The sequence below is a fragment of the Wolffia australiana genome, chromosome 1, assembly GCF_029677425.1.
Source record: "Wolffia australiana isolate 7733 chromosome 1, ASM2967742v1".
NCBI lineage: Eukaryota > Viridiplantae > Streptophyta > Magnoliopsida > Alismatales > Araceae > Wolffia > Wolffia australiana.
This window is the reverse complement of record NC_135835.1, coordinates 649881-673790: the sequence shown is the minus strand read 5'-3', so window position 1 is coordinate 673790 and position 23910 is coordinate 649881. Positions and strand designations below refer to the sequence as shown.

At 43.4% G+C, this 23910-nt stretch overlaps 1 protein-coding gene across 4 annotated transcripts; it reads left to right on the top strand.

The window, feature by feature from the left end:
* Positions 1-8894: 8894 nt before the first annotated feature.
* KDTA (KDO transferase A) lies at positions 8895-22907 on the top strand. Of its 4 annotated transcripts, XM_078571824.1 has the most exons (14): positions 8895-9134; positions 9276-9369; positions 9713-9755; positions 15427-15549; positions 18213-18332; positions 18404-18482; positions 18604-18720; positions 18986-19083; positions 19196-19286; positions 19359-19549; positions 19619-19788; positions 20004-20134; positions 20278-20408; positions 20506-20602. In XM_078571824.1, exons 1-12 carry the CDS (start codon positions 8921-8923, stop codon positions 20020-20022), a joined length of 1359 nt encoding a protein of 452 aa, XP_078427950.1. In that variant the 5' UTR covers positions 8895-8920; the 3' UTR covers positions 20023-20134; positions 20278-20408; positions 20506-20602. The 4 variants fall into 4 exon arrangements, with proteins under 4 accessions (XP_078427950.1, XP_078427958.1, XP_078427951.1 ...); XM_078571832.1 differs by lacking the exon at positions 18213-18332; XM_078571825.1 differs by lacking the exons at positions 20278-20408; positions 20506-20602 and having other exon boundaries at positions 19619-19827; positions 20004-20135.
* The last annotated feature ends 1003 nt before the right edge of the window (positions 22908-23910 follow it).

Here is a 23910-nt window from a genome sequence, read left to right as displayed (position 1 = left end):
TTGTACTCATTGTACTTCAAATAATGACACTTTAGGAGTATACATTGTTAATACTGGTTTGATTTTTTTAAAAAAATTTCATTTAGATTATATCATAAACTTGTATTGATATCAATATAAAAACTATGAGCCTTATGATGAACGATATAGTGAAAATTTCCAGTCCATTTTTCAAAATGCCCTTGGCACATTCTCCATTCCCTGATAATGTTGATAAGGGGTAGTTTACCCATACTGTAAGTTTCACAAGTTGTGTATGATTGAAAATGAAATGGACCCAAGTATGTATGTTTATGAAACTTGAGTAATATTCCGTTTCCAATATCTTCAAGCCAACAATGGCATAAGTAGGCTGTATTCACACATTTTTTACTCTTTTTACGAGCAACATGTACTTGGAGATTCTCACACAAAACATACATAAGATATAAGTCATTAACCAACATTTCTAAAGAAACAAATCTATTCAGAAAATAAATAGAACTGCTTTTGTTCATGATGTTTATGGTATATCTGATTTGATCCAAAAAAGAAACATTAAATAATGTTATTTATAATGATAGGAACAGATAAAACTCTACTAACCTTTTTTTTTCTAGAAGGAAGCTTGTAGGTTCGCTGTCCCCATAGTGACAGTAGAAATTCTTGTGCCATTCTCCTCCTACTCTGCCACACCCCTTGCTCAGCTCTATCATACTTGTCAACACTTTCAAGTCATTTCAGTATCTATCATAGATAGCAGCAACAAATAGCATTGGACCATTTTGGAATCATCTTTCCACTTCTATTACTCCAAAATCTCTCATTCAGCCACTTATTATGCGAGCTCAATAGGGCCATCAATCTCTAAGATATATGTTATGCGCTCTGACTTAAGAAGAATCTTTAAATTTTTGAGATAGCTGGTAAAGTTTGGGCAAGTCAAATGGCTGGTATCCTTTGTTCCACATGTACTGTTGCTCGAAGATGTCTTTGCCTACATGAGATATTTCTAATGTATCACTAATGTTAATAAAATCCTAAGTTCATCGAAAAAAATACTCCCTATAAAATTTATCAGCCTATACAACCCTCAAGTGTATGCATAATGTAATGTCCCATACTTACTCATGTCTTAAGCTAGGACATATAAACATATATGTCTTGTTTGTGATATGCAAGCACGTGAGTGCATGGGTTGACTATCTTACATAGTCAACCCCATGATCCAATCTAATATTTAGCTAAACTCTGGGGAACCTACGTTAGGTCCATCAAGGTTTTTAATTTTTCACACTTGAATATCATACCACACAATCATATAAAAATTACAAATCAAATTAATACGTATAATATGATGAAAAGTTTAGATAAAATATTTTTTATTAAATAATACTGACAGTCATGCCTAAATTTTGAGAAATAATCATTTAAATAATTTAAATACATTTAAGGAACAGTATTGAAGTTCAAAATAGTTTAACTCATAAAGTAGTGTATTCAACAAATACATTGAGTACATTTCATGATATTATTAACTCCAAATAGTTTTATTTTAATTTATTTGAGTAAATAAAATTATTATGTATTTTCTCCAACTTTTTAGAATGTTATTTGAGTTTAATAGCCATTCAATAATTTATTTGTAAAGTATTTAATCAAATAAATCATTTAGAAAGTATTTAAATAAAACACGTGTATAAATGTTATCAAATAACTCCTTATGGCATAGTGGTAGTGACCTTAGATTAACTTATAGGATCAAGTTTGAATCTGAGCTCATGCAATTAAATCAAAATAAAAATTGTCCTTGATCTGCATCCTGACTTGATTGACTTGATCAACCAAATCAGATCTGGTTGGTTGTAACATATTTAATCAACCAAATCATTTAGAAAGTATACAATCCCCCAAAGCCCAATCCAGTTGGTCGATCGATTGGTGGGCCCACATGCCTAAAAGCATATTGGGTGTGATCAAAGCTGCACAACACATGGTAGCTGTTTGGCACAACTGGCTGCCAAAATTAGATCAGGTCTGACCCAATCTTGGGCCACCTGGCAATCATCCTAGTGCATGCTCATCTTCACCTGGCACTGACACTAGGACTGTTCTTGCCACTGACAATGGTACCTAGTACTGATCTATTGTGGTGCTGAAGGTAGAAAAATGCCCCAAACAACGTCCAAAATTGTATTTTGGGTGTAATTTTGGAGCTTTTTCTATTCTTATAGAGTGAAGAACTTAATTAGTATGTTTCCGAGAATTATGTCAGGATTGTCAAGCATAACAATTATTGGATATATTCCAAAGATTAAACCATATCATTTGGAGTTTCCATATGGGAAAGTAATAATATTTTTGTCAAAGAATACATAATTTCATCTTGTTGTTATGCCAAGGATAAGGGACTGGATAAAATGGGATGGAATGAACTTGGGGACAGGATGAGATTTACATCCACAATTCAAAATTTTGTTGTGTCCCATTTCCCTGGATGAAAGAGACCGAATGGGTGTACAGCCTATTAATCCTATGATGTAAAAAGTTATTACATTAAGTAATTAACCTAAAATTTTATTAAAATTTTAATATCAGGATATTTTTGCCCTTATTCATACATATCTAATTAGCCGTATATCCCACCAATCACTCACCCCTCAAAATGGTTGAGAGACAAGAATACTCAACTTTTATTTCATTCTTGCTTTGCATGGTTCTACCTTTTAAGTATAATTTAAGTCTCATCCCCTCTAAATGCTTTTCTATAACTATCTATTATTAAAATACCGTGAATTTATAATATATATACACATATGAATCTGTTTTTTATACTTTTATTAGATAAAAATTTATAATAATAATACAATTTGAATGAATTTTAATATTGTCAATACAGTTTTTGCTCCTCTCGAATCATTATTATCCAGAAAAGCGGATGAAGTAATGGTTAACTTATCTAGTACTAGTTTAGTTAACTTTTGTGCCATCTATAAAGGATTTTTGTGTAAAGATAAAATATGGAAAAAAAATAAACCCTTGTTTTCATTAGAACTCATTAGACAGCCATTATTTGATTTTCCTTCCTTGATATCTTGTCCAAAAATTTAATGTCCCATTCCCAAATGAGAAGGATCTCAAATGATAAAATCATTAGTGACAAACTCTGAAACAAAAATATGAATGTGAGCAATACAAGATTTTATTCATTATTGAGATAAACTTTATTCATTATTATTATCGTGAAGATTGATGGTCACCCATCAAATTTCAGTTTGATATTTTGATGAAATTCCACTAATAATTTATTAATGTTTTTATAACCACCCTTATGACTAGGACCATGTTGAGAAACTTAAAACTAGGATAACTGTAACAATCAATGAGTATAAATTACTTATTAACACTCCTAAGAAGAACTTGATGCATGGTCCATAATATATGCTAGTATCGTTATAAATATTTCTTCTCCTTATTACCGTCGGAGGAAATATCCGTTACATTGAGAATGCAAGGATACTTCGGGACAAGCACAACGATTCGAAATCCAGTGTAAATGAGAAAGGAAACTGGAAAGTCGGAAGAAGATTGAGCTCTTTTGATGATGAAAATTTTTGTGATAAATAAAAAATGAAGGGCTGCTGCAACGCAACCTTGGATATGTTGAGAGAAGAAAACCACACCCATTCCATCGAGTCCTGGGATCGAGTCCTGGGATCGAGCTCTCCTAGTAAAACCTCAGTGGGCCGTCTCATTTGGTCACTCTTTACGGTTTTGTTGTTTTTTTATTGCAGGAACCACTGAGCAATCCAAAACCAGGGTGCAAGAGTGTCATAAAAAATCAAGCGAAGACATCCTCTCAAGAAGAAGGTAAGTGATTATTGTGAACTAGATCGAAAGAGACAGATCTAAACCTAACTAATCTGACAGGATTGACAGAAATTACAAGCTCAGTGAAGTAAGTTGTTAATATTTACATTTGATATTATTTATTATTGGTCATTGAGGTTAGTTATAAAACCATTGGAGAATAACGATTAGGTGTCGATTCAAACCCCGAGTTAGCTCATCCGAGGAGAAATTAACTAACTATATTTTGATCTTATATAACCTTCGTTTGATGTGTTTTACCTGAATTAACAGTCAACTGATAAGGCTCATTTGATTCTTGAACATTCATCAGTAAATTCCAATATTTAAATCTATCGTTAAAATTACTCATGTCTGAAGTAATTCAAGAAGTGAGACGTTAAAATCGATTGCCGGCTACATTAGTTAGAGTGACTTAAATCTGAGAACGAGATTTTAAATTAACATCCAATATCAAAACAAAAGGTTTGAGTGAAGTAACTTAAAACCAGTAATCATCATTCAAATTGAACATGTGCATCTACAAAATACCAATCGAAAGCCCATAAATATTTTGAACTCTGAAGTTGAAAGTTAATTAGTGGTGATCTACCTTTATAGCATTGTTAACTGAGTTATATAGATCACTCTATTTGTATGGTGGAAGTAGACTCACAGTACAAGTAAACGAACATCAGAAGAACTAAAAGCCAGGAGGAAAAAGAAGCTTAAAGAAGCTGCACCAGTTTCTTTAGGTTGGTGTGCTAGGTTCCTAATGAAATCACCAGTAGAACTGTGTGTGTCCGCAAGAAGGGTTAGGCAAATCACAAATTGTGCCTTGATTAAGTTTGCTTCTCAACTATCCTCATCTTGTCTGATCGAGTGAAAGAAACATTCCTGACTATCATCATCGATTAGTTGCCATCATCTTATTCAAATATCTCTTAAGTTGAATATTTTCATCAGAATTAATTGCCAACATCTTATTTGAATATCTCTTAAGTTGAATATTTTTATCAGAATTAATTGCCAGCATCACATTTGAATACCTCTACATTCAAATATCTTTATTTGATTGGTCACCAGCATCATATCTGAATACTTTTAAAGTTGAATCCTTTTATCTGATCGAGTGCAAGAACTACTCATGATTAATCCTATCTAATTGTGAGCAAGACTCATTTTGACTATATGTATCATTGACTGTCTATATCAGACTGTATGCAGGAAGGTCAGAATATCATAGCGTAATCATCTTTTCCCAGGTATATTTTGTGTATGTCGAATACATAGACAAGTGCATCTTAAGGTGCAGAAACATTGAACCAATCATGAGGACCTAGGTGGTCTGACCTAGACGGAGTTGAAGGGACAAGTGAACCTGCAGAGGCTAAGGGGGCCTGAGGCGGCTCACCGTTTCAATTCTTAGATAGGTGATATCCGTGTATCCCAATTACCAAGATGTTTTAGCTTGGGGGGTTAAAGAACTTGGTTAGGGGTTGATTATAAATACCAGTTGGATATCCCGGGACAGGAGTAAGGGAATAGTCCTAACCTGTACAAAAATTTCGATTGTCATCCGCCACCTCATCTAAAGTTTTAGTAGTATCTAAAATAATTATAATATCACTACTGAGTAAAGTAAAGAAAAATTAGACTATAATAATGACAACCTAATTCATCCCTCCCCTCTTAGGTTATCTCTAGCTACCTAAATCAACATGTCCCATTCCCAAATGAGAAGGATCTCAAATGATAAAATCATTAGTGAAAAACTCTGAAAGAATGAGAGGAATGTGAGCTATACAAGATTTTATTCATTATTGAAATAAACTTTATTCATTATTATTATTGTGTGATGGCCATTGTCAAGTCTTTGAATACATGCAATGACCGAGTGAATATATTACAGAGTCCACTGTATTTTAAACATGTGTTCTTAATATTCCTATTTGAATGATACTCAAGATGAACAAATATTGGGTATCAAAATAATGCCATCTTTAAGACGATATCAGATATTGATATTGGGTATTGGATCTCGGTTATTAAAACTACGGCGGAGATTGGATATCTCCATGGATATTGCCATCCTTTGGACGATGACAGATTCTCTGTATCAGACACTGGATACTGGATCTCAAATATTGAAATCCAATAAGCTGACGTCCAAAAACAACAAATTGTTGAGGCAACGCGTCCAAAAAGATATTTTTTTCAAAAAACTTGTATACAAACTACATTGTCAAAATGGGCCACAGGTGTACCTCATGACATCCACGTGGAGAGGTTGAAGGGGGGGGGGGAGGAGGAAGGGACCAATCCACTTGGGCTTTGTGTGTGCCACATACATGTGTGGGTCCATGCTGAACTAAGTAGTCCCTTGTTAACTTAGACATGAATAATGGCACCTCAATCCTCAATGGTCTATCCCCATGTATGCATTTTCTCTATGGGTCAGTGCATGCATTTACCTAGCAAAAAATGCAAAAAATATGGAAATGTGATACTCTAATACATGATAAAAATCACACTGCTGATATAAGAAAATCCGATATACTCGAATAACATATCAGCATCAAACCTCAAGACAATAGTGGATACTGATATTAGGATGGATATTGATGTTGGTTATCCATACTGTGGCAACCAATATCCAAGGTAGACATTCAATATTGGTATATCTATTATGACATACATCAGTTTTCCTGATGTTGGACGTCGTCGGTGGCGTCGTCCGACGGGTCAATTCACTAAGTGAATGTAACTACGTGGATGCGAGGGTCCTAAGTGGAGTGTACGTGCAGGGGCCAACGATTGGGAATTCATCGAGCTCCGAGCTCCGAGGCAACAGCTGATGATGATGATGATGACCTTCTGACCCTCGTCAGAGCAACGACGGTTACTACGGTGCCGAATGGAATACTTTGGTAGGGGCACGCACGTAAAGGACGGGCTCGACTCGTACCTAGGAAATCACTCATGACGTAGTTTTCTTGACAACCTCTCTCTCACCTAATCTGAACCCGGTGCGGTGGAGCACAGTCAAAAATATATTGACGAGCAAGGGAAAGATGTACCTCGTTGGAGGTGGCGTTTGTTGTCGGCGTCTTGGACGATGCAGGGGGGGAGGCCAGTGCGGGCAGGTCGATGGAGGTGTATTGGAGCCGAGTTCGACATGCTCAACAAATGACGATGACAACGCTGGAGGGGTGGTCAAAGGAGTCAAGTGAAGAGAGGCCAGAGAGGAAGCAGCACGGTGCAGTCTCGCAGAGGCCGTGGCAGAGACGCCTGTGCGAGCGGCACAGGACAATGGCGCGGGCTCCATCAACAGGCTTAGATCCGGTCTTCGGTGCATACTCGGGCCTGTCAACAGTACATGGTTAGGCTCGGCGCGGGTCCGGCTCAGTCTTTAGCTTGGGCGCGGGTCTGGCTCGAACTGGAGGCCAAGGCATAAGGAGACCGGCTTGGGCACTGACAGGGACCTAGACGGCATTCCTAAGTGTTCGGGGCGCCCTGGGCGCAGTCGGCAGTCTAGGCGACAGCCTGGGCGGGACGTCGGTGGGAGGCAAAATTCAAGTGGCACGGGCAATAGCATTCGACCTTGATGTCCACTAAGGATCGCGTTCATGCACCCAATTATCCCCGTGTGGGGAAACACGGTGGTTGTGTATCGGGTACAAAAATGCAAGAGTTGGCGGTGCGGTGAGAATGCGACTTCGTGGTCAAAACAATTGCGTCAGCCCGATCCAGCGATTCCCAGACGTGTCAAGCTTGAGTGTGCATCGGTGAAGAACGTTCACCATTTAGCCGAAACCCGATGATGGAATATCACGCGAACGCAACCAGTCGCTCGGGAAAGGGGCCCGCATTAACCACCGGTCGCCCCTAGTAAGAATATTGCTGCAGCGTTACACGGGAATGTGTGACGGCTGTTGGTCGGGGCAAAGGGATCCACGCCGACTGAAACCTTGAATCGAAAGTCCAGGCAGACTGAACCCCACACGGTCGGCAATTGCTATGGCGAAACAAAGCGCCTCTTCCCATTCCCTGCCTTTCCTTATCTTCTTACTCCTCCCCTTCTCCTTCTCTTCTTCTTCACCCTCTTCTTCTTCTCTCAAGATGAGACCTGGACATGGGATAACTGCCGCACAAATTCCAGATCTGCCAATGTCGTGGTCCCATCATGGCCGTATATAGGGCCCTGATGGGCCTTTACAAAGGGTTCAGAAAGTAGGATCTTCCCCTTCATTTACAACACAAATAAGAAAAAACAACGGACAAGACGACGTTAACTTAAAAACTACACGAACAACTGAAAACATAAATCAAAACGGCTGAAAGCATATATGAAAACATGAAGATACGGGTGCGGACGTGCTCTACCCGGGGTATTTAAATTGGGGCGTCTTCACGGACACGTTGGTACTCTGGTGGGGCTGGACATGGACCGGTGGTGATGCTGAAGTCGGTGAAGACGGCTCCGATGGAGTGTTGGTGATGACGCTTGGGCGCGCTCCATTATTTCCCCCTCGAGATGTCTGATTTGACATCCGGCCGGACGTTGACATTTCAGACAGGCCAGCATTACTTGTGCGTGCATGGGTTGAGATATCACAAGAGCGAGAACATAAGGAGGAAAATGTAGTGTTGCTAGGGAAGGAAAATTTCAGAATTCAGAATTGAGTTAAAAAATTTTAAACTACATAATGACAGGGCCCCACTCTGAATGAGGGATGATGGAGGATTTGGGGACGTTAAGACAGATCAGGACGGGCACAATCCTTGTCCTCCACATATTTTTCGTCTCCCATCCCAAACTGCTCCGTCTTAATATTCTGGACAATACATTAGCGGAATTTTAATTCAGAAAATCACTACCCATATCTCTTAGGAGAGTATGCTGAGATGAAACTCCTTATTCCTAAATTTGAGGTAATTTGGGGGTTATGTATTAAGGCCATCTTTTGACTATTTAAGATTTTTAACTGGGCCGAGCCCACTAACGGGTAGTTCAACCTTAAATTTGAATTTCAAAACAGTGGTGCTTGAAACTTGAAAGCAGAGCAACGGTCTGTACGGAGTGAGGGAGATGGCGGAGAGATGGTGGTCGAGGGGCGGGGCGGCGTACGCTGTATACAGGGCGACGAGCCGCGCGGCATCTCCACTGGTGTACCTCTTTGTGCAATGGCGAAGACTGCGGGGCCTCGAGCACCCTACCAGGTGGCGTGAACGGCTTGGCGAGCCCTCGTTTCCCCGTCCAGCGCCGGGAACTCCGCTCTTATGGTTCCACGCCGTCTCTCTTGGTAGTGATTTCAAATCTGATCTTGTCGCATTTATTTCTGTGAATCCTGATGCACGCTACCTTGTTAGTTCATGAAACTGTTCTTTTTCTCTCCCTAATTCTTTCCATCTGTTTCCGTTTCCATTTGCATTTCGTTTGACAGGAGAAGGCCTCTCCGCTATTCCAGTAATTAAGCGTTGCGTCGAACAGCGGCCTGAGATCGCCGTTCTGTTGACCGTTACGACGGTCTCTGCGTTGTAAGTGAAGTACTGTGTTTCTAGTTTATAAAAGCATTCTGCGGAGATAGCCTCCGCATTTCGCGTTAGAATGGGGGTTCGGTTTTTTTAGGGCTCTAAGTTTTTCAAACATTTAAAAAACGAACTTTCGTGATTCGTGAATCTGAAAGGGATTCACGAATCAAGGGATCCTTAAAACAAGCATCGGACTCCTAAATCTGGCTAAAAACTACGCTGTTTCTAAGATATGGTTGTTTTTTCTGAAAGGCATTGGATGTGAAATCAAACTTTTTATCTTGTCTTATCCATGCCTTCTTTAATTAATTCAATAAAATATGCCATCACTTCATTATTGACTTTTCAGCGAAGTAATTAAGGAACGGCTCCCGTGTGGTGTTATATTCCAGGTGCCATTTTTTCCCTGTTTATGTGATACCTTTCAGCATCATGATAGAACAGCCTCCTAGCTCTTACTTCTGCCAATTGTTTTTGACAATGTATGTTTCTAATACGATCCCTGATCCCGAAGTCCCCCTCAGTGTAGTTGTGACTTTTCCCTTATGCATGCTTCACTTTAAATAGGGTGTTTCCCTTTAAATAGCTCGGCCGATCCCTAACCTGCCGCTCGGCCTCTCCTTGATCATTCCTGTTCTCCTCTTCATTCTGGGAACTCTCTTTATTCTCAAATTACTTTGGAGACGATACGTCCCTAGAGGGATATGGATAAGGTTTTTCCATCAATAGATGCATATTAATTTATGTTATGTTCCTTTTGTATTGGAGGACTTATGGAGTCGGGGATGCCAAGGAATTAATTGCGGATTCTCATTAAGTGCCTGAAGACAGGAAAATCAAATTATTGGAATGAGGATTTCAATATTCCGCTGAAATATGAGAAATCTACTTTGATGTTTTCTGACCTGAAGGCACCTTCAGCTCCAAAAAACAACCACCTGCGTTTCATGCTTTCTCATTTCATTTCAAGTTTTCCTCCTCCCACTTACATAAATTTACAAATCATAATTCCAGCCAACAAAATTCTCACCATCAAATCCATATCTTCCAGTCCAGCCCAAAGCCTTGCGCTTAAAATTGCTAAAACAAAAAATCTCCAAGGAATAGTAGATACACCACGTAAGAATGTCTGGCGCTCTTACATCAATGAGAAGTGAATAAATGATGTCTAACGATTCGTTACCATCCTCTGGTTGAACAGAGGACTTAACCTAGGAAATAGTAATATTTTTCTCTAGCCAAAAACGTGTGCAAGTCTGATGTTGTAAGTCGTAACCACTCAATAAAGAAGAGTTCAACACGTTTTAGAAAGTGTAAACAGTTGGAGAGGAAAAATGTGCCAGGTTAAGTTGGAGCGTCTTGATAGAAAAATGTCACAAATATTGGTCGCATCCAACTTTATTCTTGATAAAACTATCATGTGCTGCATAGCTAGCATGTGACTAATTATGTCGTCTCCTTTTCTTACCATGACAAGTCCTAGGAAGGACCTTATCACAATTGGCCAAGATTGAGAAATTTGAAGATCTTCTCGGATGTCTGCAATCTGCGGTGCTTTAGCAATTTGATGCCAAAAACACATTCCTTTGTGGTGATCTGATAAACTGATGAGTGTCTCTAATGAGAGAATGATTCTTGAGAGAGAGCGAACTAATGATTGATGAATTGAGGACAAGGTGAAGAGTAAAATCGATACAACGGTAGTATAGGCCTGGGACGGCACCTGTAAACTTTTAGGGAGCATCTCCTCTACTGGTTGGCCCTCTCCGCCATACTTGCCTTGAATCAACCCTGTATAATTACATCTTTTTGCCTACCCCGTTGGGTTGGGGGCCACAACTGTGTAGTTACATCTTATGAAGACATTTATATGCCACTGCCCCTTGCTATGCAGTTCGTCTTGCTAGTTTGTTCCAAATTGAAGAAGGCTTTGTATGGTTTGGAGCAATTTTCTGTTTCTGGTTTGGTTGTTTTACTTACTTGATGAGGCTCTTTGGCAAGGGTCATAGTAATTGCAGGCACTGCATTTTAGTGACTACAATAATTGTCAATAGGTGTTACTATCCTTCTTGTATTTTTGGGGTGATTGAATATAGCCTCTTTACAGGTCTGGTACCTTGTGGTTGAGTTTGATATCAAATAACTTGGGCCACTACAATATTTATTGGCACTGAAATGTCATACTGTCTGATAAGCTCCTTTTGAGAACCTATGATAACTGAAAAAGGTGGCGCATACACCACAGACGTGTGGACTGATGGCACATGTATATGCAAATTATGGGGCTGGAGTTGGTCTATAAGTAAGGGTTGGGAATTTTCTTCAAAAAAAAAAAAAGTAAGGATCGGGAATATGACTTACAGATTGGTCACCATATTTCAAGAAATGGCAGTTTGGGTCGTGCTGGAGATCCTCCTGCTGCAGATTTTGGCAAGTTCGATTCGGCTATATTCCTTCCACGTCAAGAAAGACATTGATCTGACCCTCTCGCCCAATGTTATTATTTGGCCTTTATGTCTCATCCTCAGACAAGAAGTTTGTGCAAATTCCTCTGTTATATTTTCTATTTATGGAAAATTTTATCAAGCTTTACTTTTACTCTTCCTCGATACAATCAAGAATTTCGCAAGCATAGGCAGGGAGTCATAACACTATCCTTGGCATATATTCATGTGCTGCCGTAAATTTACTGAGGATTCTTGATCTGGGGAAAGAAGACTCTGTTTACTAAGGATCTTCTTGAGCTGGATGATCACAAGACATCTTCAATTCTGTTTTCAGATTATTAATCCACATATCAAGAAGATCCTTAGAAAACAGAGTCTTTTTTCCCCAGATCAAGAAGATCCTTAGTAAATTTATGGCAGCACATGAATATACGCCTAAGGGAAATTGGTCGGGCACAGGTTTTTCATTCCCGCCCGGCCTGATCCGCTATTAGGCGGGCCCATTTCCGGTGGGCAACCCAGAAAAGGGGCCCAATATGGGGATTTTTCCCCCTGCTGGTCCCTTTGGCACCCCATTTTGGGCTCTCCGAAACCTGACTCAGTCGGACGTGATATGCTTGGGTTGGTGAAAGGGTCTCTCCGGGCGACCAGTCCCTCTGTGATCCTTGGGGGGCCTATGGCACCAGGCAAACCATCATGGGCACTTATGGGGCCAGATCCGATGATTAACACTGTCCAAGCCTGGTAGGGTTCCCGCTGGGGGGCTCCAATCATGCCCGAGAGGCAGGCGAGCACCGATCAGCAGGTGCACACCACCCAGGCGCAGCACTGGCTGTCCTTGCCGACCGGCCTCCCAGCACGGCTTCCGCCCCCTGCACATGAGCCTCTGGCTTTCAGGGGTGCTCATTGGCGGTGAGAGATGGACGCCAACCATAGTAACCCGCACTCGTGTAACCTTGGATGTGCGGAGCCGTTCATAATGCAGCCCATGTCGCCACTCCGGCGGACAGATCAGGTTGAACCCTGTGCACCCGGTCTCGGGCCACGCCGGGGCAACTTCATTGACGACCAACCTCAGTACCGGGTTCCCACCTACTGGCTCGCCTCCCATCATTCATGCCTCATCACGATTGCGGCTTGACGCATCCCGTTGACAACGAAACATGAGAGGACGACAACGAGCTTTTCTATCAACCTCTAGGGACCCTTAGTCGTTGGGTATGTACTGGTCATCCACCCCTGGTATGCCCCTATCATATGGCCAATCTCCCAATCTTCTCTGGGGAAGATCCTGAGCGTTGGCTGCGATGTGTGGAACAATATTTCCACGCATACCTCGCTGACGATGCAGAACGACTTCGCTTGATATCATCCTATTTGGATGGGACAGTGTCTTCCTGGTTCTGCTACCTTGACAATCAGATGGGCTTCCAAAGCTGGGCTGACTTCAAACGCCAACTCAACCAGCATTTTGGACTGAAGCCCCGCGACACCTACCACTGCTTGTTCAACCTGTGCCAATCTGGCACGGTGGACGAGCTTGTGTCCGAGTTCATAGGCCTTGAGGGCTGATAGGTTTCCCAGGCCGCATCAAGGGCATTCTCGTTATGTTTCTCTTTTGTATTCCTTTAAATAGCACAGCCCTCCCAGGGAGGGCAGACTTGGAGTTTGGTTCTTAAGTTATCTTTCGTGTTTCCCCTTACCTCTGGTCCCTTCTACCTCCACTCTCCGTCTCTCCCCACGATCCCCGTCCTCGTGATCGTCTCTGCCTCACCGCGTCTTCAGGCGTCTCATCCCCGACCGGTCCCTACCTCTTCTGCTCGGCCTCCTCTCATGCCCCTTCCCGTTTCATCTCTCCACCCCGGGAATCTCTACCTCGCCTCGTCCTCCACTCCCTTTCAATATGAGCATAGATCGAGGATCGTATCAAGGGCTACCTCCCAGACCTCGCTGAAGAAACAGCCATGGACATCCTCTATGCCACCTTGCAGCCCAAAATCTGAGGTGAAGTCAACTGCTACAACCTGTAGACCACCAACAACATCATCGACTGCGCATTCGAAGCGGAAGCAATCCTCCAGGAAATTGAGGACCCCTTGGCCAACATCCCCGGAACCGGTGCCCTCAAAGTTCCCAAGGTTCCAGTACTCAAGACAGAAACTAGCAACTGCAACACATCCACCCGCCCTTACCGGCTCAACCTGACCAAAGAGGAATTTGTCGCCCGCAATGCTCAAGGTCTCTGTTATTAGTGCAACGAGAGGTTCTTGCCAGGGCATTGCTGTCATAAAACCCTGAACATCCGCATTGTTATGCCTAACAGCAAGCCGCACGTGGCGATTTCCCCACCAACTTAACTGATGACGACACACCAGCTTGACGACAAGTTGTGCTTGAAGGGGGGATCATTGTTACGATCTACTCTCCCTAGTAAGCCCACTAGGGGCATTATCATCTTTCACATTCCCTCTTGCATTTCCCTTAAAATATGTGGGAGGGCAAGAGAAGAGTTTTCAAGTTAGTGTTTCCTCTCAGTAGCTCCTCTCTTGACAATGTCCACTCTGTCGAGCACCATTTCCTCTGACAACGCCCACTCCGCAGCTCCCCTGCTGCCCTCGTCCCCTCGGCATCATCCACTCTGCCAGGGTCAGCACCTTTTACGATATGATTCCCGCTGGGAATATATCAACACCATTGCTTACTTTGTGATGGAGGTTAATGATGGGAATGTTGGGAAAGTAGGGTAACTGTTGCCAGATGCTGGTGATGCAAGAGGATAGTATATGCGAATTCATCTGAGTTGTGATTTTGTTTGGAAACGAAAGGGGAAGATCACCCAGAATCGGTGATCAACACAATGGTATATAGATATAAACATGAGTTAGAAGCATGACTTGATCTATCATATGACGATGAAAGGAAATGAGAATGGAGGTGCAAAAGATACAGATCTCATTCACACAACTTGAGTTCGTAACTGTAAAAAAGTTCAAAATCTTACATAATATAGATTTATCTCAACAGCAAGCTTGGTTAGTACATCAGTTATTATCAAAATAAGTAATTACAGAACATATGGAAGGTTAAACTATCAAAGATCCTCCCTGAAACAAAGGGAATTGTGAAATGACCCTTGATCTGATTCTTATTGGGGAACAGGGATACAGTAGGAGGTTAGATTTTCACTGGGTTGGAAAACAGAACGAGAATAATTGAGGACATAGCGCTCGAAAAGGCTGTGAAGTAGAGATAATCATGAGGGCTGGAAGCTCCATTCTTCTTGACTTCCGTCCTAGAATACATAAGAGGCCAAATAACCAAAATGTCCTGTAGTGGGTCAACATGACTAAACTACGCTAATAGGATGGGGATGGTATCTTTCTTCAAAAAAAAAAGGATGGGGACGGTATCAAATTGTCTTGTCTCGAAGCTACCTCAACAAGTTTCATCAATGTATATGATGTCTTTCTCTTATCTCTATCTCTTTTTTCATTATCATCTGTTGTTTCATTGCTAGAAAAGAATTATTAAAGTTTATTATTTTTGTTGTTGAAGTTAGGAACTTGAAGGTTTATGATATCATTTAGTGGTCTGATGGTTTGGTCTTTGTTTTCAGTTTGCACCTGTGGATACATACGATGCTGTGAATAGGTTCCTAGGGTTTTGGAGCCCAGATGCTGTTTTTTTAATTGAAAGTGAGCTTTGGCCCAATCTTATTTTTTCTTCTGCAACAAAGGGGGTAAGTGATATATTCAAACAATCCTTCCTTTTGCTGTCTTTCTGTCATCTCAGATGTCTTCAATGGCTATCCTTGAATCATGAGAAGTTGTTTTGTAGCATTGTTGCTGAATATCATTTACACTATGGTGTCTTTTAGTCGCAATGCTAATGGATTATAGTTTAATTCATTCACCTTTTGAGTATCTCACTTACCCCCTTTTATATCATTTATGGTGTCTTTTATTCATAATACGAATGAATTATAGCGCAATTTATTCACTGTGGAGAATTAATGATAAAAAATTGGTTGAAGGTTAAAATTGAGAAGTGGAAAGAAAAATGAATTTCTTATTACCGTGAGTGCTAATTGTGGAGCGATGGTCTTCAAAAATTGGACGACACTTATAGAGACCTTGATGTAGGTTCCAATTGAGAAGGAAACCCTTGAAGAGAAAGATAAAATTGAAAATTGATAATCTGAGATCAAGATGAAAAACACAGTTGATACTGGGCCAGTGCAAGGCCGGATAGGCGCCTTTACACTTCTGGGGAGCATTTTCTCCCATAATTAAGGGCCCTCTCTGGGGAAGCATTTTCTGTAACTCTCATCCCTTACCTCAACATCTCCTCTATCCTCTTTTTTCCCTTCTTGCTGAATCGGTCCCGACGATTACTACTTCCCTTCTCCTCATTTGGGGTGATCCATGTATTTATAGAGTATAAATGCCCCTGGGAGGCCTTGAGGATTGTCGCAGATACATCCAAGGATCTCTTATTTTTTTTCAAGGTTTGTTCTGATTGACACTTTAAGTTCGTGTTGCTTTAAAAGTGTTTATTGTGAAAAAACTTGCTGAATTCAGAATACTGTATTAGCCTTCTGCTAAATACAAAGTCAAATAGATGGTATAGCACCAATTCGCCGCCACCACCGCCACAGCCTCGCGTCGACAGTCGTCATCCTTCTCCTCCTCTCCATTCCTCCCCTTCCCTCTAATCTCCCTTTCTCTCCCTTCTTGTCCTTCGCCCTTGATAGCCCTAGGCCGCCGCCCAGACCGCTCTAGGCTGCCGCCCAAGGCAGCCCATGGCCGCCGCCCCAGGCCGCCCGAGGCTGCCGCCCTTGGCAGCCCTAGGCCGCCGCCCCAGGCTGCCGCCCATGGAAGCCCAAGGTCGTCGCCCCAGGCTGCCACCCAAGGCCGCCGCCCTAGGCTGCCCCACGCCGCCGCCCAAGGAAGCCCTAGGCCGCCGCCCAGAGCGCCCCAAGCTGCCAGTCAGCGCCGCACACGCTTGTGCCACCGACGCCGGTCGTCGTCGACGCTGTCCGATGCTTCGAGCCGTGCGCGCTACGCGCGCTCCGAGTGCACTGCACGCCCTCTGCGCACTCCGCGCACCAGCACTCTGCGTGCTCGGCGCACCCTACGCGCGCTTCGCGCACATGGGTATTCGCCTACGCCTGACTCTGCAATAACAACATCTACTCTCTACCAGGGCCGTTTCACGCCCGGAACGCCCATAATCTTCCTCGTCTAGTCGGCCTCTCAACGCCCGTCACAATCTGAATTCGCCCAGCCTCGTCACGATCTGAATTCCCTGGAATCTCTTCACGCACTACGGTGTTGAGGTACGCCTGAACTCCTTGGTGTCGAAGTGTTCTCCGCCAAGCATTTCCTCGAAAAGTTTCCACCGCCGTCAGAAAATTAGATTTGGTTTGGATTTTCCATTTCCCCCATCTTTTTCTCGAGTGTTTCCTCGCGACGCAAATTCGGGTATTGATTTCGGTTAGGGATCGTCACAGTGGGGAAGACAGTACTCCCACCCTCGATAAGGGTCGGAGCTGCACCACCATATTTTCATCGGTTTTAAAGTCATAATCCGACCGTGTGAATTCTGTGGGTTGTTTTATCCTTCCCTACAAACCCGTAGGCATGAAGTCCAAGATAGGCCAGGATGATTCCCTTTGCCATTGCAATTTTAGACGGCCAATGTAACAGAAGAGGGACCAGAGGGAATCTACAATCCTCTAAATAATAGCTTCCGTGCAAAAAAGTTCCAGGAGTCTTGAAAGGCAATTCCTCTATTCCTCCCTGGTGGATTATGGACCATGCAATTCTACTCCAGCAGGAAGCAGTTTTTATAACCGAGGACCTTACCAGCATTCCGTCCCCAGAAAATGGGCTGGCACATCTAGTCTATGAGCAATTATCCACGGGCATTATTCTTCCCTCCAGAACCAGAGATTACTTGGCAAGAAGGATAGGGGATGGAATTTAGGATGGTCATACAGTGGGTTTTTCATACCCTGGATTCCTTTCTGGCTGGCAGAAATATGTACAGGGGAATGATAATAATGAATGTTAGTGGCAAGGTGGTAAGTTACGGTCATCAGAGGAGAATTCCTCCCACGATAAATTTCTTATCTAATTTTACTCTAGACTGTATAACTGCATACCTTTCCTGTCAGTCCCGTGCCAAGTTTCCCTCAGTAGCTTTTTCATGTGGCTCGAGATATCTTTCAAACTAGTGTCCGCTAAGGTTGTTGTGGTAATGGAATCAGCATGGATTTTGAACGTCATCCAATTTCTTTATAATAAAACTGGAGAACATAAATTACGCTAGAAGGGATTTTTCAAGCGGAAGCTCTCAAGCGATTTTCATCGTGTTCTCTTTTTTGTATTCTCTGATCAGATTCCAATTGCATTGTTGAATGCTCGAATCTCTCTCAAATCCTTCAAGCTCTGGTGGAAGCCCATAGCACGTTCTCTAATCGCCTCGATGCTGTCTAAATTTTCCGTCATAGCTCCACTGGTCCGTACCAATTTTGTTTCATTGAATATTCCGTTAATCTTCTTCTGTAAATTATTTTTTGTATGCGTCAGAGTACAATGGAGGCTATCCGATTCCAGCTCCTATCTGCACCACCGGTCATCATCAATTTCTGCGGTGATCTAAAATACGGTAATGTTATCGTAGACCTAGTTATTCAAATCTCTCTCATATCCGCAATTTTTCATATTTTTCATGTAGAAGTGAGTTTCATCAGATTCTCGTCCTAATTTGCGCCTATAAATCTTCTTAGCTGTTGGAGATTTTAATATGTCCGAGAAGGAGCTCACAACTTTAGAAGATCTAAGGGTAGATATTTCTGGCAGGCGTGTTTGGATGGCCTCATCTCTGCATTGTGGGGAAGAAAAAGGTAGGAACACTGATAATATAATTTCTTTTGATCCCTTGTTATGCTGCATGTTTCTTCCTGAAGCCCACTCTTCACCTTTTAGTGATTCGACTAACGAGGATGAGTTTCATCTTTATTGCTCTCTCATATTGCAATTTTTTTCGAAGTTCCAGCAAGGATTCTCTAATCACTGACAATAGGGATGTCGAAATTTGTTATAACTAGGGCGAGTTTAATCTTCAGAAAATAGTCGACTCTCACGTATCTCCTGCATTCTTTTGTCCAGTTTTTATGCAAATTCACAAAGCGCTTGCAAAGATACACCCTGCTCTGTTGACAATCATCGTGCCCAGACATGTAGAACACGGACGGAAGATTAAACGGGTATGTTGTGAGATTGACACCGAGCTTTTCGTCTTAGTAACATTCGTGTCAATCTTCGGCGTCGTGTATTCTCACATTTTTCAGAAGAGTGCTAATAGTTTGCTTTTCGCAGGAGCTAAATCAGCAAGGCATCTCCGCAGTCCTGAGGTCCAGCGTGGAAAAGATATCACCTGGCACGGCAGTCTACATAGTGGACACGTTAGGTAAAGAAAATAATAGGAACATTTCCCCTAATTTCAGAGAACTTTTGCGAAATTTCTGTGAAATTTCTGCAGGGGAGCTGAGAACCTTGTACAGGTTAACTCCAATTGCGGTAATTGGGGGTTCATTCCTGCCCGAGATGAAAGGACACAATCTTTCAGAGGCGACAGCCGCGGGCTGCGCTGTTCTAACTGGGCCTTTCGTCGGCCACTTCTCCAATATGATAAGGCAAATGTCCGCAGTCGATCGGTTGTCAGTTTGGCAGGTGACGCAAATACTTGATCATGGAGCTTAATTTCACACAAATACTTAATTGTAACGATCTCTGACGAAGGTTAACGGGAGAGAAGAGCTCTTAGAAGCGCTGAAGCAGCTTCTCGGAGACGATCTGGCGCTGGAAGCGAGGCGGGCGGCTGCTAAGAAAGCTTTCTCCGCTGTCTCCGGCGACGTAGTCTCGCGGGTTTGGGAGCTCATATCCACGCACATACTCGCAGAGCAACCTCGGTAACTCGCTACCCGTCCCGTCCCGTTCCGGACCCCCGAGTAAATTCTGTCTCTTTCTCTTTCTCGCTCTTTAAATTCTATAGCCGAGTAAATTCTTTCTCTTTCTCGCTCTTTCTCGCTATTGGGGCTTATAAAAATTGAATCTTTGTCGGCATTCTTGGTAACCCCACGAGTAAATTCTCTCTCTTTCTCTTTCTCGTTCTTTACTTGCGCAGGCTCGAGCGTAGAAATTAAGGGGGAGCATTCATTTAAGCTCTGGTCGGCAGGAAGAGCGTCGGAGCAAGCGGAGTTTTTTAGGGGTTGAAGTGGGTCGCCGGAGGTCAGCTCGTCTCCTCCGCCATTGACGGTCAGTAATTTCCTCCGCCCGTCTTCCGTTCACCTCTGTTCATATGCTATTGTGGCTTATAAAAAATGATTCTTTGTCGGCATTCTTGGCAACCCCCCGAGTAAATTCTCTCTCTTTCTCTTTCTCGCTCTTTACTTGCGCAGGCTAGAGAGTAGAAAATAAGGGGGAGCATTCATTTTCGTTCTGGTCGGCCGGAAAAGCGTCGGAGCAACCGGAGTTTTTTAGGGGTAGAAGTGGGTCGCCGGGGGTCAGCTCCTCTCCTCCCCCATTGCCGGTCAGTAAATTTCCTCTGCCCGTCTTCCGTTCACCTCTGTTCATATGCAAGCTATTGGGGCTTATAAAAAATGAATCTTTGTCGGCATTCTTGGCAGCCCTTCTCGGCCGCCACAAAGGGCTTAGATCCGTCGAGCGACTCCTTTCTGTGACCACCATTAATGTCGACCTAGCTGTCAAGACGGGGGCGTTCTACCCCACCATTGTCAAATCCATGGCGCCGGATCCGAACCCTACACCGTCCATCTTTGCAATCTTCCCCTCCAAAGAGAACGACCCGCCGCCCTTCTTCGGTCAACTGGACCCTCCGTCGGCTTCTCCGACGGGTAGCGAGGAGTCTACCATCTCCTCAGCCTGCGATTCCTCCAGCGAGTCCTGCCCAAGCCGTCCCCAGAACTCCTGCCCCGAAGAAGAAGAAGAAGAAGAAGATCCCTCAGAAGGAGCTTCCATTAATGGCAGAAGAAGAGGGGTTTCCTTAGAGGGAGGCTCCATGTTGAGGCAGCCCGAGCAGAATTCTGAAGAGCCAGCGCAATCCAGTGGGAGCAGCAGAGGGAAGAACATCAGGAGGCTGCTTGATCCATGGCTGAAGCCAAGGAAGGTGGCGGCGGGCTCCGCCGCCTCGTCGCTCGGCGACGTTGCCGCCGTCTCCTCGAGATGGGCCTCCGTCTCCATCCCGGGGGAGAAGAAGAAGCAGGAGATGAAGCAGAGCCTCCTGCGGTTGACTTGGAAGAACGGGTTCCCTCTGTTGACTTTCTCGGTCAACGAGACGGATATCCTGGCGGCCACCAGGAAGACGGGCGTGCGGAGCTCTGAGTCGGGGTACACTTTCTACGTCGTCCAGGAAGAGAGGATGAAGAAGGCGGGAGGATGGTTGACCAGCAAGGGGAAGAAGAGCAAGAGGAAGGAGCTGGTGTCCAGCGTGGCAGGTCAGTTGACTGTTTCTTGCGGGAGTTTGGGGTCGTCGTTGACCGAGTTTGTCCTGGTCGCGCCGGAGGGGGAGGGCTGCGAGGTCGCTGCTGTGGCTGTGGAAAGTGGGGGAGAAGAGGAGAAGGTGGCGGTGGTGTTGTCTAGTGAGATGCATGGCATGTCGAACAAGGAGAACGGGGGAAGGCCGTCGCCGCTGCTGCAACGGTGGAGGTCTGGCGGGTCGTGCGACTGCGGAGGGTGGGATGTTGGCTGCTCGTTGACCGTTCTGGTTGACCGTCTTCATGAAGTCAACGGCGCCAGGAACAGCCACCGGGTGGAGCTGTTTTTTCAGGTATGCTCTCAGTTTATCTCTATCTCCGTGCTTAACCTTTCTCTTTCTTATCCTCTATCTATATATACCTCTGTCTCTATGTTTGAATCTGTCTTGCTATCTGTATTTCTCTATGTATGTATTAATTTATCTCTCTCTATCTCTACCGATATCTCTGTCATATCTCTCTCAATGTATCTACATCTCTTTCTCTCTATCTCCACCCATATTTATGTCTCTGTAAAATATCTCTATGAATTTACATCTCTTTCTCTCTATCTCTACCCATATTTCTGTCTCTCTCTTTATAATCTCTCGATGTATCTACATCTCTCGCTCTATCGGTACCCATATTTCTGTCTCTCTCTAAAATGTATCTATGTATCTGCATCTCTCTCTATCTCTAACCATAATTCTGCCTCTCTCTCTAATCTCTCTATGCATCTATGAAACTAAATCTATGTATTTTGAAAGAAAAATCTACATCTCTCTCTATCTCTACCTATATCTCTGTCTCGCTCAATATATCTATGCATCTATATATATATCTCTGTATCCATCACTATCTACGTCTTCAGCTCTCTCTGTCTCTTTATCTCTGCATCTCCTTCCCTATTTTATCTTTGAATATCTGTCTCACTATCTTTATCTATGTATCTCTCTATCTCTAAATGCATCTCTTGTCTCTCTGTGTATATCTCTCAACTTATAATTATAATTTTATACCTCTCTCTCTTTCTATTCGCATATCTCACTCTATCTACACCTAAGTCTCAGTCTCTCTATCTTTTCCTCTATAATCTACGTATATATGTATATATATCTCGATATAAACATCCGACCATATGCGGGGATTTTCTTGTGGTGTCAGGGGGGAAGCAGGGACGAGAGCAGGCCGGCGTTGAGCTTGGTGGTATTCAAGGAAGGGGTGTACACGGTTGACTTCCACGCCTCCATCGGCCCGCTGCAGGCGTTTGCGGCGTGCGTATCTATTCTGCACAGTAGGAGCTCCACCGGCCTCCTGAAGAAGACCCGCGAATAGACAAGAGCATTCCAAGCTCAGAGATGGCCTCCCACTGTGTTGTCTGCTTTGTTGGCTTGCCGCTGTCTGTTATACTGCAAGCTATGCTCTCTCTTCGTCGCCTTCCTCTTGTAGATTCTCTCTCTCTATCTCTATCTCTCGACTGAGGAGCAAGTGGCAATTTGCCTCATATATTTGCAATGCTCCAGTTCTCTACACAACCCCCACTCTTTTTTATCTAACTGGCATATCTCTCTCTCCCTCTCTCTTAAGAACTGTGTAATAGTAGCAACTTTCCTCTCATAAGAACCGGGTAATAGTAGCAACTTTTCTCGCTCTAGATCTGGGTACTAGTTATAGTTCAGGATCGTCCGGGATGTGGATGATGGTCGAGACAGGACGAAGATTGTCCCGAATCAGTGCAGGGATGTGGACAGGACAGTTTTTTGTCAGAGACCTTCGGATGGGACATTTTTTCGTCCAAGTGGACGAAAACCACCCTGTCCGGAGGTCTCGAGCCAAATTTCCGTCCCCATTTTCATCCAACCTCGCGAACGGGATGATTTTTTCATCCTGGGATGAAAAAACCGTCCTGTCCGGGTCCCTGCACTAGTATAGTTCAGGATTGTCCAGGACGTGGATGATGGACGCTACAGGACGAAGATCGTCCCGTCCGACGTCTGGAACCAGTGCAGGGACGCAGATGGGACGGTTTTTTCGTCCGAGATGACCTGAAGGTACAGTTTCTCATCCAAGTGGACGAAAACCATCCTGTCCGGAGATCTCGGGACGCATTCCCGTCCCAATTTTCGTCTAACCTCGTGGACGGGACAATTTTTTGTCCTGGGACAAAAAAACCTTCCAGGTCCGCGTCCCTGTACTATAGTAATAGTAGCAACTTTTCTCTCTCTAGAACTGGGTAATAGTAGCAACTTTCCTCTCTCTAGAACTGGGTAATAGTAGCAACTTTTCTCTCTCTAGAACTGGGTAATAGTAGCAACTTTCCTCTCTCTAGAACTGGATAAGAGGCAGCTGGGCTCAAGACATTTGCCGGTGAGATGCTCCTATTCTGTGTACCAAAATCTGGTGAACAAATGTGAACTTGCCTCGGTATAATTGCAACCGGCATGCGCAGTTCTCTCTTTCTCTCTCCAGAACTGTGTAAAATTGGCAACTTGCCTCAGCATGTTTGCAACCGGCATGTTCCTGTTTTATTACCCTCTCCATCTCTCTGAAGAACACAGT

Bases quoted from the DNA above. Each gene is read 5' to 3' on its own strand.
- KDTA (XM_078571824.1), top strand. From the start codon at position 8,921: ATGGCGGAGAGATGGTGGTCGAGGGGCGGGGCGGCGTACGCTGTATAC. The intron at 18,721-18,985 runs GTAGGAACACTG...TCTTTTGTCCAG, and splicing joins GCATTGTGGGGAAGAAAAAG to TTTTTATGCAAATTCACAAA. The intron at 19,287-19,358 runs GTAAAGAAAATA...AAATTTCTGCAG, and splicing joins CTACATAGTGGACACGTTAG to GGGAGCTGAGAACCTTGTAC.